This window comes from Kogia breviceps, chromosome 1, assembly GCF_026419965.1.
Source record: "Kogia breviceps isolate mKogBre1 chromosome 1, mKogBre1 haplotype 1, whole genome shotgun sequence".
Taxonomy (NCBI): Eukaryota; Metazoa; Chordata; class Mammalia; order Artiodactyla; family Physeteridae; genus Kogia; species Kogia breviceps.
Window position 1 is genome coordinate 137,300,345 of NC_081310.1, and position 16,743 is coordinate 137,317,087.

Genomic DNA, 16,743 nt, shown 5'->3' on the forward strand with positions numbered 1-16,743 from the left:
GGGTGCAGACAATAAACCCTGTTGTCATGATTCCTCCTCTTCTACCAAATTGTGGAATCTGAAGTGGACTCTATTAAACGAGAGAAAAACTTACTTAAAAAAGAAACTCAGAGGAAGGGAGAAACCCCACAATTCTGACGTTGGGTCACCTACGGGATCTGTGTTACAAAATCCGTATTTCAAAGAATCACCAGGGGGCTTCCCTGGGGCTTCCCAGGTAGCACAGTGGTTGAGAGTCCGCCTGCTGATGCAGCGGACGCGAGTTCGTTCCCCGGTCCGGGAAGATCCCACATGCCGCCGCGAAGCGGCTGGGCCCGTGAGCCATGGCCGCTGAGCCTGCGCGTCCGGAGCCTGTGCCCCGCAACGGGAGAGGCCACAACAGTGAGAGGCCCGCGTACCGCCAAAAAAAAAAAAAAAAAATCACCAGATTTTTCTTTCCAAATGAATTTGTAGAGCTCAGGAGCTCACGATTTTGCTGTTTTAATCTGCCTACTTATTGATTTATTTTCACTGTTTTGGGTTTTCCCACAATTAATTGGTGGATAATCACAGTTTCCAGCTCCCACTCCAGAACGGTATTTTCCCCTTTGTATGTTTTTGGTGCTTGGTCCACGTGTCCATTTCTTTTATTGTGATAGGAAAGTCTCACTAATTCAGAATCCATGATCACTACACCAATGAAAAAACTTTTTTTTTAACCTTTGTGCTCTTAGGGAGAAAGTGTTGGCTGAGCAATTCTTAGTGAAAGCATACTCAAGCTCCTGTAGGGGTACTTATTTACATGAAACTAATATGTGAATTACCAAAAGAAATCTTTAGTCAATATCTGTTTCTCAAGGACCTTATCAGGTAGCACCTTAATTTTAGGATTAAGACCTTAATCTAGTTTGAGTTGTAATATGAATTTGTATGTCATAAAGCTATGCTGTTATTTAAAGATAAATACTACAGTTCAGATTGTTTCGTGAGCCTCTCTATCATCCACCTCCTATATGAACAATCCCAGTCTTCTGCTCAATGCCATAAGTCTACTTTTAACCTGAGTTTAAGAAGTGCAGTGTTTTTTTCTATACAATCAACTCCATTGTATAGAGTATATACATTCCCCCTTTTCTTCTGGCTAGAGGAAAGAAAATTTAGTCAGTAGTTTACGATGCCAGAGTGCTTGAAGATCAGTGCTATTTGGTTCCACTGAAGAGCCAAGTCCAGTGCCATTTAAACCAAAGGAAGCTGTAAAACTTTTTAGAGATTGTTGCTCTTAAGGGCTAGAGGATGTGGAACATCCTATATACTCTGTCAGAAAACAGATATTTGGTAATAAATGAAATTCCTGGTCTTTGGTTTCTTTTCACCAGCCACATTACTGAGCCATTGTGCATGGGGAAAGCTGGGAGAATATTTGGTACAATCGAGAACAACTTTCCTTGGGATCAGTGACCTTACAATTATTACCCTCCCCATGCGTGGTTATGTTCCTTATCTCTGGAAGGTGGGAGGGAAGAGATCAAAATGTTTAAAATCGTGGGTTCTGGAATCACGGAAAATGGAATTTGAATCTCAATTGTGCCACTTAGTAGGTGATATTTAACTTATCTGAATCTCAGTTTCTTCATCTGTAAAACAGGCATAAAAATAACACCCACCTTACAGTTGTGAGGATCCAAGGAGTGAAGCACTTATAATAGTGCCTGGTACACAGTAAAGTCAACAGATATTCTCTGCTATTAGGCCAAGTGGAGCCTGCGTGAAATTCTATGGACTCCACATATGCTATTTCTCATGGCAAACAGTAGTGTCAGCCGTCTATAGCTGCTTAGGAAACATTGGACCAAATAAGCAAACCTAGTCTTCCGTTGCATCCAGCCATTGTGAGATCTCTGCTCCGTTCCTCTCCCCAGACTCAATGCCTGTGACTTAGAAAGCACTTTTGGCTAATGGTGGATAATCACAGACCTGGTGAGCTTGTTAACATCTAACAAATTCACTCATACATGGGTAGAGCCAGAGCCAGGGAAATAATTATTATGACTCTTATTATGTCACCTGCTTTACATCTTTTCCTTCAAATGGAGCATCCAGGAAAACATGAATTACACTCCTTGTATCACTTATTTAACAAATACTTATTAAGTACTTAAATTCATGGCAATTCAGTTGGGCTGAAGAGAGAGCAGAAACTCAGCCTGCGGTTGGAGGAGATAAGATGTACATGCAAACAACACAGTATAAGCATATATAGCACTGACAGTATAGACTTTGTGTCAGAAGAGGGGGTGGTCCCGCAGCAGGGGCTTGACACACCTGAGTCCTGTTCAACTCTCATTTCCTTGATGAAACCATCAACTTCTACCTCTTCTTTTCCTCCTCTTCCTTTTTTTTCTCATCCAAATCACAAGCTCCATTAATGTTTGGGCTACAGAAACTAGGACAGGGTCTATAGACACTGAGTCCACCGTCAGCTTGAGAGGCTTAAATGGGGAGGTCTTGGCTTGGGGAAGACATCCTCTTCCCCCCAAACCCCATCTACCCAGCCAACTCTGACACATCTTTTAAGCCTCATCTTACGTACTGCCTCCTCTGTGAGTCCTTCTCTGACTTCCCTAGACAAATTTTTTGGGATAGGGATGGGGATGTATTTGTCAGTAATATAATTGTTTGAAGACAATTAAAACACAAATATCCTGTATTCTCCTTACAGATTCCTTAGTGGTTATGCCTCCCTAACAGCTTCTATGTTTCTCTCTTCTCTGTCAGGGCCAGTCTTTGCCCTCTCCTGGCATAGAATCCCTGGGAGAGGATGGAGAGGAATAATCAGGGTGTCAAGGCTAGATGAAATAATAATGTGATTAGTGAGAAGTGGTGTTCAGCATCACAAAGAGTGGGTACATGGCTGGAAATGGTGGGCGATGGGGGTAGGATAGGACCATTAGTCAGAAGGCACCTCTGTATTGCACCTTATCTGTACTTCCATCACAGCACTTGGCACCTCGTCATTCTTTGTCTGCATGTCTGTGTAGCCAATAGACTTCAAGCTTCAGGGCAGACAGGACCTCTGTTCATTTTTGAGACCTCAGGCATAGTAAATACCACTGATTTCCCATGGCCACTAAATGACTTCAGTGACTGCCCCATTCCAATCTGTCTGTAGATTCCATCCAGCTCAGAAATAGGGGTAGAAGGGTTTGGAGACATCTTGCCTATCCTGGTTGCTCAGAACTCTAAATTAGGGATGCCCCCTTGAATTTGTCGCTCTATCCATTGTACATGTCTCTCAGCCTTTCCTATACTTAATGCCATGCTTCACTAAATGGCTCACTGGAATTAAGTCAATTAGGGAAGCTTATTAGGGAAGGCTGGAAAGCAATTCAGGTTTGAAGTTAAATCCTTGTACATTTGTTCTTCATTTTCCAACTTCTCAATGTTGCAGCTTTGAAGGACCCAAGCTAATGTGGGAGAATGTAAGCTATTAGGAAGCTCTCTTGTAAACTTAACCATCTACAACTGTGTCCTGATGAAATGCTTACATTACTTCTTACTGGAGTTTTATACGGTGTTGCTAAAAGAAGGGAGCCCTGGGATCACATCAAATCATCAGGCATGTCTGTTATATCTGAGGAGAAAATCTTGATGACTTGATCTTTATCTGTGCGAGAAAGATAAACCCCTGGGAAGATAAACCTGTGGGAAAACTTATTCCTCCCATCTGTTTATTCATTCCTTCATTTGTTTATTGAGCACATACTCTGTGAGAAGCACTGTGGTAGGTGCTGGAGATAAAAGGTGAAAGATGTGTTATCTGTTTTCAAAGTCTAGAAGGGTAAATTATCTCTCTGACTGCAGTGACAATCTAAACCAGGGTGGACAAACGTTTTCTGTAAAGGACTAACAGTAAATATTTTAGGCTTTGTGAATCATAAGGTCACTGTGGCACCTACTCAATTCTGCCTTTGTAACACCAAAGCAACCATAGGTGATTCACAGACAAATGTGTGTCTATGTTCCAACAAAACTTTACTTATGGATGTTGAAGTGTGAATTTCATGTAATTTTCATGTATCCTATGATGTTATTCTTCTTTTGATTTTTTCTACCCATTTACAAATGTAGCAACCATTCTTAGCTTGTGGAATGTACAAAAATAGACAGCAGCCTGGATTTGACCCTTGAGCCATAGATTTCCCTCCCCTGACCTAGGAGATAGTCACTAATGGTTTAGGTCTGTGATTCTCAAGTCTAGCTCCTATTCAACCAAAGCAGAGATCCAATCAGCATTGTAGGAGTAATTCTTGTCTTTTCTTCTCTCCTGCTTCTTTCAATCTCTTGCCGCCAAACCTTAATTCCACAGGTCTTCCTACAAACCAGAAATCTTTTATAAATTTATGATACTACTGGGGACATCTGGGGACTTGTTTTCCTGTGAGAAAATGAAAATGACTCCTGTGACTATTTGGTCTCTGAAACAGTTTAATTTACTTTTTTTCTTTTTTCCCTTTTCCTATCTCCATCCTAGAAATTAACATAAAAATTCCTTCTGGCTAAATTCCCAATACATTCTCACAGTGAGCATTTTCTGAAGTGAAAATTAGTAGCTTCCTTGCAGTTTTCATCAGGGATGTGAAATTGTGCAGCTTACAGGGGTGGAGAACTCAAACTCCGTTTGAGAACTCAAACCCCATTTATGAATTAATACATGCTGCTACCTTGCCGTCTGCAGAGTGCCATGGAGTCTTTCCTACAGAACCCTGAATATCTAAATAGTGTATTTTAGTTTCCTTTCTCATTCCACCAGTGAGAGACTACCATTTTCTATTTGCACGAATGAATTAATATGTAACAACTAGTACCTATATAAGATTATATTATTTACACCATCCTTAGGGGTAGGTAGCACTTGGGAAAATTATAAAGTCTCTCCTCCCTCCCTCCCAATTTTTATCCAGGTGAAACCTACTTACAGAAAGCATTAAGGACACCATCCAATGGGAACAACAGTCAATGGGGATAAGCTTATAGGGGAAAGAGCGGGTTCAAGTCCCATTTATAGCTGTGCAGTGATTAGGTATCTATAAGTCTTCCTTGTTTAAGCATAAGTTGCCACTTTCACATCTCACATCTTCCTTCTTTGACAACCTCTGCCTCTCTCCATCTGCTCTAGCCATCTGCTTCCCAGAGCAGATTTGAGTCCTCCATCTCTGGATCTAAGCTATTGAGCTAGAACACTATTTTGTCTCCACTGAGATGGCTCTTGGTGTTTCAGGTCAGAAAACTCTGACAGTATAGAAAATTTGACTTCTGCAGCCGTGCACAAGGGTTATGGGAAAAGGAATTTGTAATTGTTAAAAACACAGGCTTTGGAATCAGATTTGTCTTTGAATCCTGGTTTTTCCACTTAGGAGCTATTATAGACTTCAGGCAAAATAATTAACTTCTCTGTGTCTTAGTTTGTCTTATGAAATGGAGGAGAAAGCCTACCTCAGAGAGTAGAGGTGAGGATTAAATGAGATAATGAAGTTAGTAAGTGCTCAATAAAGGGCGGAGGAGAGAATTTAGTGAGCACTCAATAAAAATGCTACCACTTTGAAGAGATATTTTTTCCTTCATTTATACTCCAAACATTTGTTGAACTGCTGTTTGCCTCTGAGAATACAGAAAAATAAAATAGACATATACCAAGAAATAGAGAAGCTCAGGTTCAATTAGGAAAGACAGCCATAGATCAGTAAGTGAGGGTGAAACAGAGGTCTGTCCAGGGAGAGTGGGGCCCCGGAGGTGAGAGTCATCAACTCACCTGGGGACGTCAGAGAAGGCAGGGTTTGAGGTAAGTGTTGAAGGATGAATAGAAGTTTGTTAGGTTGTCAGGGTGGAAGCGTGTTCCCATGAGAGGAATAGTGCAAAATTTGGTCTTGCTAGGGTTTAGGGTAGCAGAGGTAGAGAAAGTGGTCACAATGAGGTTGATGAGGATGCTGGGGACAGATGATAAAGGGCATTGAATGTCGTGCAAAGGAGGCTGGACTCTCACATGCTCAGTGGGCCTTTATGATGTGTGGGAAAGCAGAATGCCATTAATGAGCTGACGACTTTCCAACTCGTAAGTGTGGCTGAGCTAGAATTGAGATCCACTGAGAGCTCAGTCACTGTGATGTGTCCAGCCCTTCACTTACACATGAGGAACCTGAGGCCAGAGATAAAATCACCCAGTGTAGAAACTGATGAAGCAAAAACGGGACTAGGAATAGCTCATCTGAATCCATGCTTTAAACTTCTTCCACACCAAGGCCCTCATGTAAATCGGGCTTCTTCGGCTAAGCCCTGCATTCTCACTCCTGGATTCAAATATAAGTTCAGTGCTAGCATGCTTCACTGAGTAACAGCATCTTTCCCACCTTCTGAATGTCAGAACTGTCAGTCCTGCCTGCTGGAGGTGGGGACCTCAGATAGGAGCAAGGATGGGGGTTTTCCAAGGAGGAAATCCACCAATTGCAATCTCTGGCAGTTGCAGAAACAAAACTCAAAGCTTTCTTTTCCTGGAACTTCTGTTTTACAGTTGGAAACCAAGGCATCACACTGTAGCTGCTCCCTGCTCTTAATTACCTTACCCTCGGCCCATCACCTGGCCCTCCCTTCCCCAGGGCCTAGCAGGAAGCACACCTGCCTAAACAGGGTGTGTGTGGGGGGGTTTGTGTGTGTTTTCAGATCTCAGGTGCCTAGGGAACCCGCGCCCCAGAGCTACAGAGCAGGGGCCTGGGTCTCCTCCCACATCTGGGCCCAGAAAAAGGGCTGGAAGCTGAGCTTCACTTCCAGCTTCCCAGGATCGGTTCCAGCAGCGCCTCGGGCTTCTGCAGAGCCTCCGCTCCTGCCTTCCCTCCTGCCTTAGCAACAGGGAGGCTGTGGATATCGCCGGCGGGTGGGGGCCGGGGAGGCTGCGTGCAGCCCGGCCGCCCAGGGGCGGCGGCGGCCCAGCCCCAATGCCCCGCGCACGGGCGACCGCAGTGCGGAGCCACCCCGCGAGCGCGACTGTCGCGGCGCCAGCGTGCACGGGCCCCACGCACCCACCCTCCGCACCCGTCGCGGGTCCAAAAGGGGTCCTGCAAAAATGAGCCATTCTCACCCCGCTGGGTAAGTGACAAACGGAGCTCTTCCACGCCGCGGCAGGTGGTGACTGCAGCCAGCGGCCCCTCCGCCCCCCTCCTGCTGCGGAGGGAAGGGGCGAGAGGGGGCGAGAGGGGGCTGGGAGAGGAGAAATATAATACGGATTCTGGGTCGCAGCGAGGATGGCAGAAATCCCAGGCTTCGTATCTCCTCCCTCGCCTTTCACTGATGTTCGCTCGCTTTGAAATGTTCACTCAGGAAGGATTAAAAAATGGATGTGAAAAACGCATACATTAAGCAGGGACGTTAGCTGGAATCAAGAGGATCCTGTGTTGTGGAACGTACGTGTTTAAATGCAATAATAGAGGTCAGAACATATGCATTCGTTTGGAGAATCGGGGCTTAGAGATAAATCCTCACTGCGGCGTCTTGCATACAAGTGAGGTGTGAGTTGATATAATATTGAGGGAGGTTTCATTGTGAGGGGTACCCCTTATTTCAGGATTTTTATCTGCCCGATCTCAAAAGGATCATAGGGGGTATTTAAAAAGTATTGTGGCCAGGGGAGGTGGTGTGACGCAGGAAGGCGAGAAGGAAGAAGCTATGTGCCTGTGTGTTTACACATGAGCTCCCGTTGCTTTGGGCAGGGTGACTCCTCAGAAGACATATTTTGGCGATTATTCAACCTGTTTTAGGAAGTTAACACAGTTATTTACTGGCTGTTGAAAAGAGAGAAAAAAAAAACAAAACACAACGAACCCCCAACCGGTCTTGGTCCTTTTATTGGAAGACGGAGTATCCAATTTCCTTCTGAATTAAACAGTGTAATGTATATTAGATGGTTTTTTATTATGATACATCTAGTAAGCAGATAATATCCTAGTTGATCTTGCAACTAATTTGAAGATGCTTTCCTTTTTAATTAAATTTATTGCACATTTTCAAGAGCAGCAAATTAGCAGAGGACAACATATTTAAGATCATTTGGAGTTTGTGATGTCTGAAATACCACATTAGTCGTTGTGCTTTGCATTTACAGTCAAACTTAAAGATTTTACTTTTTAATGAATTCTCCGAGTGTTAGACATAAACTAAAATGTTTGAAAAAACTAAAGGCATATAAGGTGCCATATTGGAAGTCAATTTCAGAACTTTTTGGAAAGTGATGTAGCTGTTCTAAACAAGCTTCTTATTTATCTCAAATAGACTTTAGTTTAGGTACTTTGATGCTGAACTCCTGTGCAGTTTTAGTTGCTGTGGGTCAGTGGGATGTAAATGGCACTATTTTTCTGCAGCTGCTCTTTGCAGTGTGTCCACATTCAGGAAAATGAATGTGTCAGTTTTGGTTGTCTTCCTATGTTTTTCAGGTTTTTGGCTAAGTTAGAATATGATTAGACCATTTAGTCATCTATTTTCAAATGTGGAAAAAACCTGTAGCTGCTTATTAAATTGTGCATGATTAAGATTTCAGAAACTGAAATGAAAGTTTTCTGAAGCTCCATTAGTTCCAAGCACATGGAAAAAAAAGGAAAATGTGTGATGTCGGGAAAGAGTGTGCTTCACGGTGGTCTGCAAGAAAGACAGTAAGATGCAATAATAATCTTGCACTAAAATTGTAGGTACCATATCTCTTTCATCTTTGTGCCCCCTTTGCTTATTCCTGTATAAAGAAATGCTCAACAGATGTCTATGGAATGAATGATATCATCTGACAGTGTGTCCAGTCTAGAGGTGGATGCATTCACAGAAGAAAACCATATTAGGGCTAAGCATTTATCAAGTGCTTACCATGTGCCAGGCTCTAGTCTACTGTGTAACAAGAAATACCTCATTAATCTTCCCTCTCACTCCGCGAGGCAGAATCTAGTCACCCTTATTTTCACAGATAAGGAAACAGAGGACTGAGAAGTTTCCAAGGATTTCACGGTAGGAGGGGTCAGAGTTGGAATAAAATGCCAAGGAGTCCAGAGCCTGTGTGATTAACCATTACACTAGCTCCTCTCATGGTCAACAGCTGAGATGTAGGGGAGCCCTAAATACATGGAAATTCTTACCCAGATCAGACCAACCTCTGACAGGTGATAGCTGTACATAGCTATCTAGTATTTTGATGTATAATTAGAAAATAATTTTGTGATGGTGTCTACAGGGATATATTTTTTGTTTTCAGTGCATCAAAAATAAATGAAAATAATAGATATAACAACTTTAAATCCCGTAAAATTCACCCAAAAACAAAGTTATTCAAATTGCTAAAGTTTTCCCTCAATATAGGTAGTCATTATTTTTCTTGCCTGTTGCTGTTAGGAAATAATAAAAGTTTCAGTAGCAAATAAAAGGTTTACATTAAAGCTGAGAAAGCTTGTCCATCATTACTGAAGCAGTTTTTATTTATTACATTTTAAGAATAAAGTGGCAATAAAGTACAGTTGTACAACAAAACAGAAATTTTAAATTTCTAAAATTCCACCAATCAATAAGGGACACCCTGATGCTTTCTTTTGGTGCTTCCTTAATTACAGCAGGAAACACTTGACATAAAAATTGCAAAGGCCCTGTGCTGACTTTGTTCCAATAGAGTTTAGAGTAAATAAAAATGGTCTTAAAAACTTCTGCCAAAGATTATAATAGAGACTTTGATTCTGAGTTGCATTGTAATTTGGAGGAAGTCAACTATAAAATACTGTTTCTGGCACTGCCATCTCTAATGAAACTGTTTTAGAGTGGAAAATTTCAATTGATAGTCCCTCTAGTTTGTTCTGTCTCATCCTGAGTTGCTATTTGTTTGTGTGGATGTTTGTGGGTTGTGCACTAGGCCTAGAGGTGGAATGGGGATTTTTATACCTCTCAGTCATGCATGAGGATAAAATGATATGGCTCTTCTGACTCCTTCAAAGGATCCTCACTAAATCCATGTGTACTGCGCTCCCTGTGTGAAAGATACGCTTGGCTCTGAGTAGAGATAGTCACACTCATCTGTAAATTTGCTTTGAGGAACTGGAAGAATGGGAAACATTATAGTTTACAACAAAAAAAAGCAGAAGGTGCTGTATGCTTGGAAAGATTGTTCCAAAGTTTAGAAGCTTTTTTTTTGGTTTAGACTTTTAAATTTATATCTTTTTAATGTAAAGAAGTGTTTCTGTCATAACAGAGTATACTGAAGTGTGGTATAGAAAGAATGAACACATCCTTAGTACTCCCTGATCACTCAGTCCTATTTCATCAAAGGCAGAGTACAAAGTGCTATAGGTAAAATTGTCAATTTTTAGATAGTGGACGTATATATATAAAAGTGACACAGATTATAAACCCACTATGTCATTTACATATGGAGTGCCCATTGCACTTTGTCTCTGCCTTTTTCTTCAAGCCAACATGGTATTATTTATTATTTTTTAAAAATTGAGATATAATTAACATATTAGTTGCAGGTGTACAACGTAATGATTTGATATTTGTGTATATTGCAAAATGATCACCACAAATACCAAATGATCTCAGTTATATGTGGAATCTAAAACAACAACAGCAATAACAGCAACAAACTGAACTCATCGATATAGAGAACAGCTTGGTGGTGGCTAGGGGTAGGGGATGGACGGTAGAAAAATGGGTGAGGGTGGTTAAAAGGTACAGACTTCCAGTTATAAAGTAAATAAGTCTTGTGGATGTAATGTACATCGTGGTGACAATAGTTAATAATACTGTATTTTAAATTTGGAAGTGGCTAAGGGAATAGATCTTAAAAGTTCTCATCACACACACAATTTATAACTATGTATGGTGTTGGATGTTAATGAGACTTATTATGGTATCTCTGCCTTCCTAGCAAACAGTGTAGTACTTTGTATGACAGTAGTAGTGTTCTAGTCTCTTTGTTGCTCACCACTCCTACCACCAAAATTATCTGTGACACAGAATTTCAGATTTGAAGTAACTAAACATTTCAATTCAAATTGGGCAGTTTCTATTTACCCTCCTATTAAATAGTAACAGTTTGACTTCAAGGAGTAAATTGTTTCTGATTAAACGAGGTGAATTGAACATGCTGATTTGTCTTGATTTCCTCTCTGATAGTTTTGTTATAGAGTCTGTTCTTTTTTTTTTACAGAAGGGATGTCTTCTCTTATCCCTTGGCTTGACAAACCTGTTCACATAACTAGATGGGAATGGAAAGGGATTTGTTGTTTGTTATACAACATCACTCAATTCTTTGAATTTTTCAGAGTTATATGCCAAAAAATCACATAGTGATCTGTCACCAAAATTTTTTTTTCACTGATTTTTCAAATTACAGCTCAATTAGGTCCTCCTTTAGTTGTGTTGGAAGCAAAGGCTTGGAAACTACTTGCAATCATATTTATTGACAAGTCAAGAAAACCATTTATTGTATCAACATCTACATAATACTTCAAATTGTCCCTTTGTCTCAGATGTTTTTCTAAGTTAAGTACACCCTAAGAAGACACCATATGGTGAGAGGTGTGCCTTTCTTTTGTGAAAGTAGAAAGATGATTATAAAACGGAAAGGAGGGAGGTGAATCAACATAGCTCGGAGGTGTATTTTTAGGCAAACCAGTTTTAGGAGGGTACAGAGGAAACTTGAGCGTCTAGAAATTGATTCCCTTCAAACAATCCTTGCCTGGGTTCCCCTAGGAAAGTCTCTGGGTATCCCAGGGGAGTACATATCCCAGTTTATAAACTTTTGGTTTAGCACACAGGGTGCTGTCAAATGCAGGATGCTGTAGCAGTCCATACTTCCTTTCTCCCAGTCTACTGAAGAAAGGAATCTCTAGCTGTAAGAAATAGAGACTTCCCCAACTTCGTTTGATTATTAATAGCTATGAAAAGGTTTTCGGGGAGACAAGAAAATAAAACATTTCTGACCCAATTTTCAATTCTAAAGTCAACCTCAAATAGTCTTGACCTGGGGTGTTTATGTATTTTCAAGACTTTTAGTTTCCAGAAATATCATTTTCAATGAAAACTTCAGATTCTGGAATATAGTACTTAAATAATCTTTTAAACTTTAGTTGCTAAGTTTGGTACAAACCAAGAGAAGTAGGATGCAGACTGGATTTTTGGATCTTTCCCTCCAATGGCTTACTCAGTTCCCCACACAAATAGTTGAAAATATTGTATGCTTTGGAATGATTCCATAAATGTCCATCAGTTTAAAATAAACTGTCAAATTAGGTGGGGGTAAAATTTGTGAAAAAGAAAAAAAAAATAGGATTCCACATCCATACTGGTTTGCAAGTATCTTTCGTCAACTTTCTCTTAACTTGAAATCCCAAATAATCTATTATGAATATGATTTATGTTTTTAAAAATGATGAGGAAAGAGGAGAATCAGTTGAGTCATTCAGAGTGAAACCCTTGGCACTATGAAAAAGGACATGCATTTTTGCTTTCAATTAAAATAAAGGATTTAAGGTAAATGTATTTATCTATACTCATCTCATTAATTTAATTTTTTGTTTAAGTGATCAATTATTGGTCCTGATATTACCGACCAGGGTTCTTGGTCTCCTGAATCAATAGAAATTGGTCAGAGGCCAGACAAGAAATTCAGGCAAGGCTTTACTGGGGCCCCTGCTGCGGGAGGCGAGAGTGAGAACAAACAACAGATTCCCATGCTTGCTCGCTCCCCGAGGGGGGCTGGCAAGCTTGTTCCTTATATGGGGTGAGGGTAGGGGTGTGTCCAGAGGTCAGGCCAGAGGGGTGGCTTAGGTGTTTTGCCCACCCCTTAGGTGGTGTTGTGTACAGGGGCGTGTGCAGTACCCTGCTTTTGCTCTGGGCTCTTCAAAAGTGGCAGCTGGGGGGCTTCCCTGGTGGCGCAGTGGTTGAGAGTCCGCCTGCCGATGCAGGAGACACGGGTTCGTGCCCTGGTCCGGGAGGATCCCACGTGCCGCGGAGCGGCTGGGCCCGTGGGCCATGGCCGCTGAGCCTGCGCGTCCGCAGCCTGCGCTCCGCAACGGGAGAGGCCGCAACAGTGAGAGGCCCGCATACCGCAAAAAAAAAAAAAAAAGTGGCAGCTGGGATTTTTGGTCTCTTTGTATCTTTTGTCCAGAATTTGCGCCAACTGCACATGCACGCAGTTATTTTCAGTCCCATATAGTTTCTTTGTATTTTGTTGCTAGAGGAAAGATGTGTCCAGGTGCAAGCATTGCAGCACTGCAGCAAAGGGCCCCAGGTCCCAGCCTGTCTCATTCCCCCCTGAGAGACTCTACACCCTTATTCTTAAGGGGTAAAGGGCTGAAGGTCTCTTCTTCTGAAACTTCTTCCTGCTGGACAGGGACTGCAGACCTTAGCCTACCCTAGAGTTGTAGAAGTCCCTTGCTGACTGTTCCAAGGACCTGTAGGGACCTGGGCCACCCTCTGCTGGAATGGGTTGAATCCCTTGAGCCATCATGAGCCTTACTTCAAACTGTTGGAGCCTAGAAGACACAAACTCAATCAAAAGGTTAAATAAACAAGGGCTAGAAAGGGGAAGAACAACAATAGCCATTAAAGGGCTTAAAAGGGAAGGAACCATGTTGACTTTGGGAGGGTTTTTAGTTTTTAACTGTTGACCAGACAGTGGAGGCGATATTGCCCCTGCCGAAATTGTGAAACCACTCTGCCTGGGTGTATATTTCCTTCATATTAATTTTTACCTGTTCTGTCGCATTGATCCAAGTGCAGCAGGAAGTATTAGTTATCCCACAAACTCTACCTAGTTCTACCAGAAGGTAATCAAGGGCCAGACAATTGTCAAAAGCCACATCAGCCAAGGAAACAAGAGAGGTCCCAAGTCCCGTTAAGGCTTCAAATAGGAGCCAGCTCTCTAAGTCCATCATTTTACTTACCTATTGATGGTGCCTGGCTTTTGAATAGGTATCTCAGATCTTCCACTGGTGTATTGTTCATCTGATTTGACCTATGGGGTTTCTGGAGGTAAAAGCTTTAGTCTGGACAAACGTACCCAACTAGATACTCCTTGCAGTTTGACAGCAGCAGGGGTGGTTAAAGTTACTTTATAGGGGCCCTTCCATTTTGGCAATCGTTGGTCTTCGGGGGACCCCTCTTCCCAGGTTTTAAGAAGAGCTTGTTCCTTGGGGTTTATTTGTAAATGAACTGCTCCTTCCTCTGTATTTTTAGTGGGAGCTGTCAGTGCCTTGTTGGCATAATTCTGGATTGCCTTCTGAACTTGTCCTACATTAATAATATATCTCAGGGCCTGGTTCACTTCCTCATCCAGTAGAATGTCAGTAGTACAAAAAGCCCTCCCAGAGGTCATTTCAAATGGGCTAAGCCTCAGACCACTCTTGGGGGCTACACAGACCCCGAGGAGTGCAATAGGAAGAAGTTGGTCCAGGGTTCATGAGTGTCTTGGCAGAGCTTTGCTAGGTTTTTTTTAAAAGTATGGTTCATTTTCTCTACCTTGCCTGAAGACTGGGGGTGCCAAGAGGTGTGTAGGTTGTAGTCTATCCCTAGGGCCATTGTGAACCCCTGTGTGATTTTGGCTATAAAAGAGGGCCTGTTATCACTCTGGAGGGACTTTGGAAGTCCAAACCAAGGATTTATTTCTTTTAAAAGGGACTAACAGACTTCCATAGCCTTTTCAGATTGGGTGGGGAAGGCTTCAATCCATCCTGTGAAAGTATCAACAAACACCAGAAGATATTTATATCTTGATCATGGGGCCATTTGGGTAAAATGTAACTGCCAGTCTTCCCCCGATATGTCCCCCGGCACTGAATTGGCCTGAGTAATGAAGTGGGGATTGGATAGGTCTGTGGGTTATTATGGGCACATAAATCACAGGCAAGCGTTACTTGTTTTTCTGTTCTTTTAAGCCCCGTCCCTGAAAAAGCCTTTTGCATCAAGTCCCATAGTGCAGCCCTCCCATAGCGGTTAGCATCATGTAAGCTCTTAGTGAGTTTCCATTGTTGGGCCTCAGGGATTAGAACCTTATCCTCCTTTTTATACCAGTCTGTGCTTCCCTTCTCATAGCCCCGTTTCTCAGCATTTTCTTGTTCCTGTGGGGAATACTGGGGAAGGCTAAGGAGTTCAGGGGGGCCAATCACTAGAGCCGTAACTTGTTCAGGTTCCTGCAGTTGAGCTGCCTGTTTTGCAATTTGATCAGCTTTGCTGTTCCCTTGGCTCACAAAAGATCCATCCCTCTGATGGCCCCTACAGTATATTACTGCTACCTGGGTTGAAAGCTGCACTGCTTCTAAAAGAGCCAGAATCAAATCTTTATGTTTCATGCGGGAATTTCTAGCGGTTAACATTCCTCTTTCTTTCCAAATAGCAGCATGAGCATGTAGCATGTGGAACCCATATTTAGAGTCAGTGAAAATATTTAATTTATTATCCTTCCCTAATTGCAAAGCTCTCATTAATGCACTTAGTTCAGCCTTCTGGGCTGATGGCTGGGGTGACAGGGCCTTGGCTTCTGTGACTTTGTCTAGACGAACTATGGCATACCCCGCCTTTCGGGTTCCCATTTCTACAAAACTGCTCCCATCAGTAAGCCTTTCAACCTCGGGGCTGTCAGGAGGCTCATCTAAAAGATCAGACCTGCTGGAGTAAGTTTGTTCTCTGGTCTCTATACACTGATGCAATAAGTCTCCACCCTTGGCCACTGGAAGCAGAATTGCTGGGTTCAGCATTTGGCACACCTGTAAGGTAATGTCAGTGGTGTCCATTAGGAGGGCCTGATATCTTGTTAACCTTCCCCCCGTCAACCAGTGATGTCCTTTGACCTCCAACACAGATGTACCTGATGAGGGGTTAACAAATCGAAGTGTTGTCCCAGGTGAGCTTGGAAGCCTCATTAACCAACAGGGCTGTGGCTGCCACTGCCCGCAGGCAGCTTGGCCATCCCAGGGCCACTGAGTCCAGTTGTTTTGAAAAGTAAGCCACTGGTCTCTGATCCGGTCCCAGCTTTTGGGTCAGTCTCCTAGAGCTGTCCCTGCCCTCTCGTGAACTTACAGGGTAAAGGGCTTGTCCAGATTTGGAAGCCCCAGTGCTGGTGCTTTACTCAACTCAGTCTTTAGAGTCTAAAAGCCCCACTGGTGGTCCCTATTCCATTGAAGGGGCTCCCTTTCTTCTCCCTTTAGAGCCTCATATAGGGGTTTTGCTATTAGGCCATAATTTAGAATCCAGGTACGACAAAACCCAGCCATCCTGAGAAAGCCTCAGAGTTGCCTCTGTCACCCAGCTCAGAAAGACTACTGGGTTTTCATCTTTTTCCTGTGTAACCTCTCAGACCTTATCATAATTTTCAGGCTTCACCATACACCTTCTCATTTCTTCTGATAGACAAGTAATATAATGTCTCATCCTAGCCTGGCCTACACAATCTTCGTAGTGCCTGTGTGGATCATGTTCTGGGATTGCATCCCCACCCACCTGGTAAAGTTGGTGGTATGGATTGGTGGCCAGTAGGCCATCTGCGTGTTCCCTGGCCTTTCTCAGTATATGCTCCTTTTCATCCGGGGTGCAACAGTGGACCAGAATAACCATGATGTATTTGGGAAGTCTGTCAAAAATTTTAAAAGTTTTAAAACACCCGGTTAGATAGGATCATAGGTTGCTGTGAAACAATACTTATTCCTTGAGCTAAGGTGGGGAAAAAAAATCAAAATTAAATATAGATCACTT

General features: G+C 42.5%; 1 protein-coding gene across 1 annotated transcript in view; it reads left to right on the forward strand.

Annotated features, from left to right (window-relative positions):
- Positions 1 to 6,528: 6,528 nt before the first annotated feature.
- ERICH3 (glutamate rich 3) overlaps positions 6,529 to 16,743 on the forward strand; it is a 118,776-nt gene continuing 108,561 nt past the window's right edge. The window contains exon 1 of the mRNA XM_067005775.1: positions 6,529 to 7,116. Within this exon, the coding sequence (XP_066861876.1) occupies positions 7,094 to 7,116 (23 nt within the window). The 5' untranslated portion in view covers positions 6,529 to 7,093. The remainder of the gene's footprint in view (positions 7,117 to 16,743) is intronic.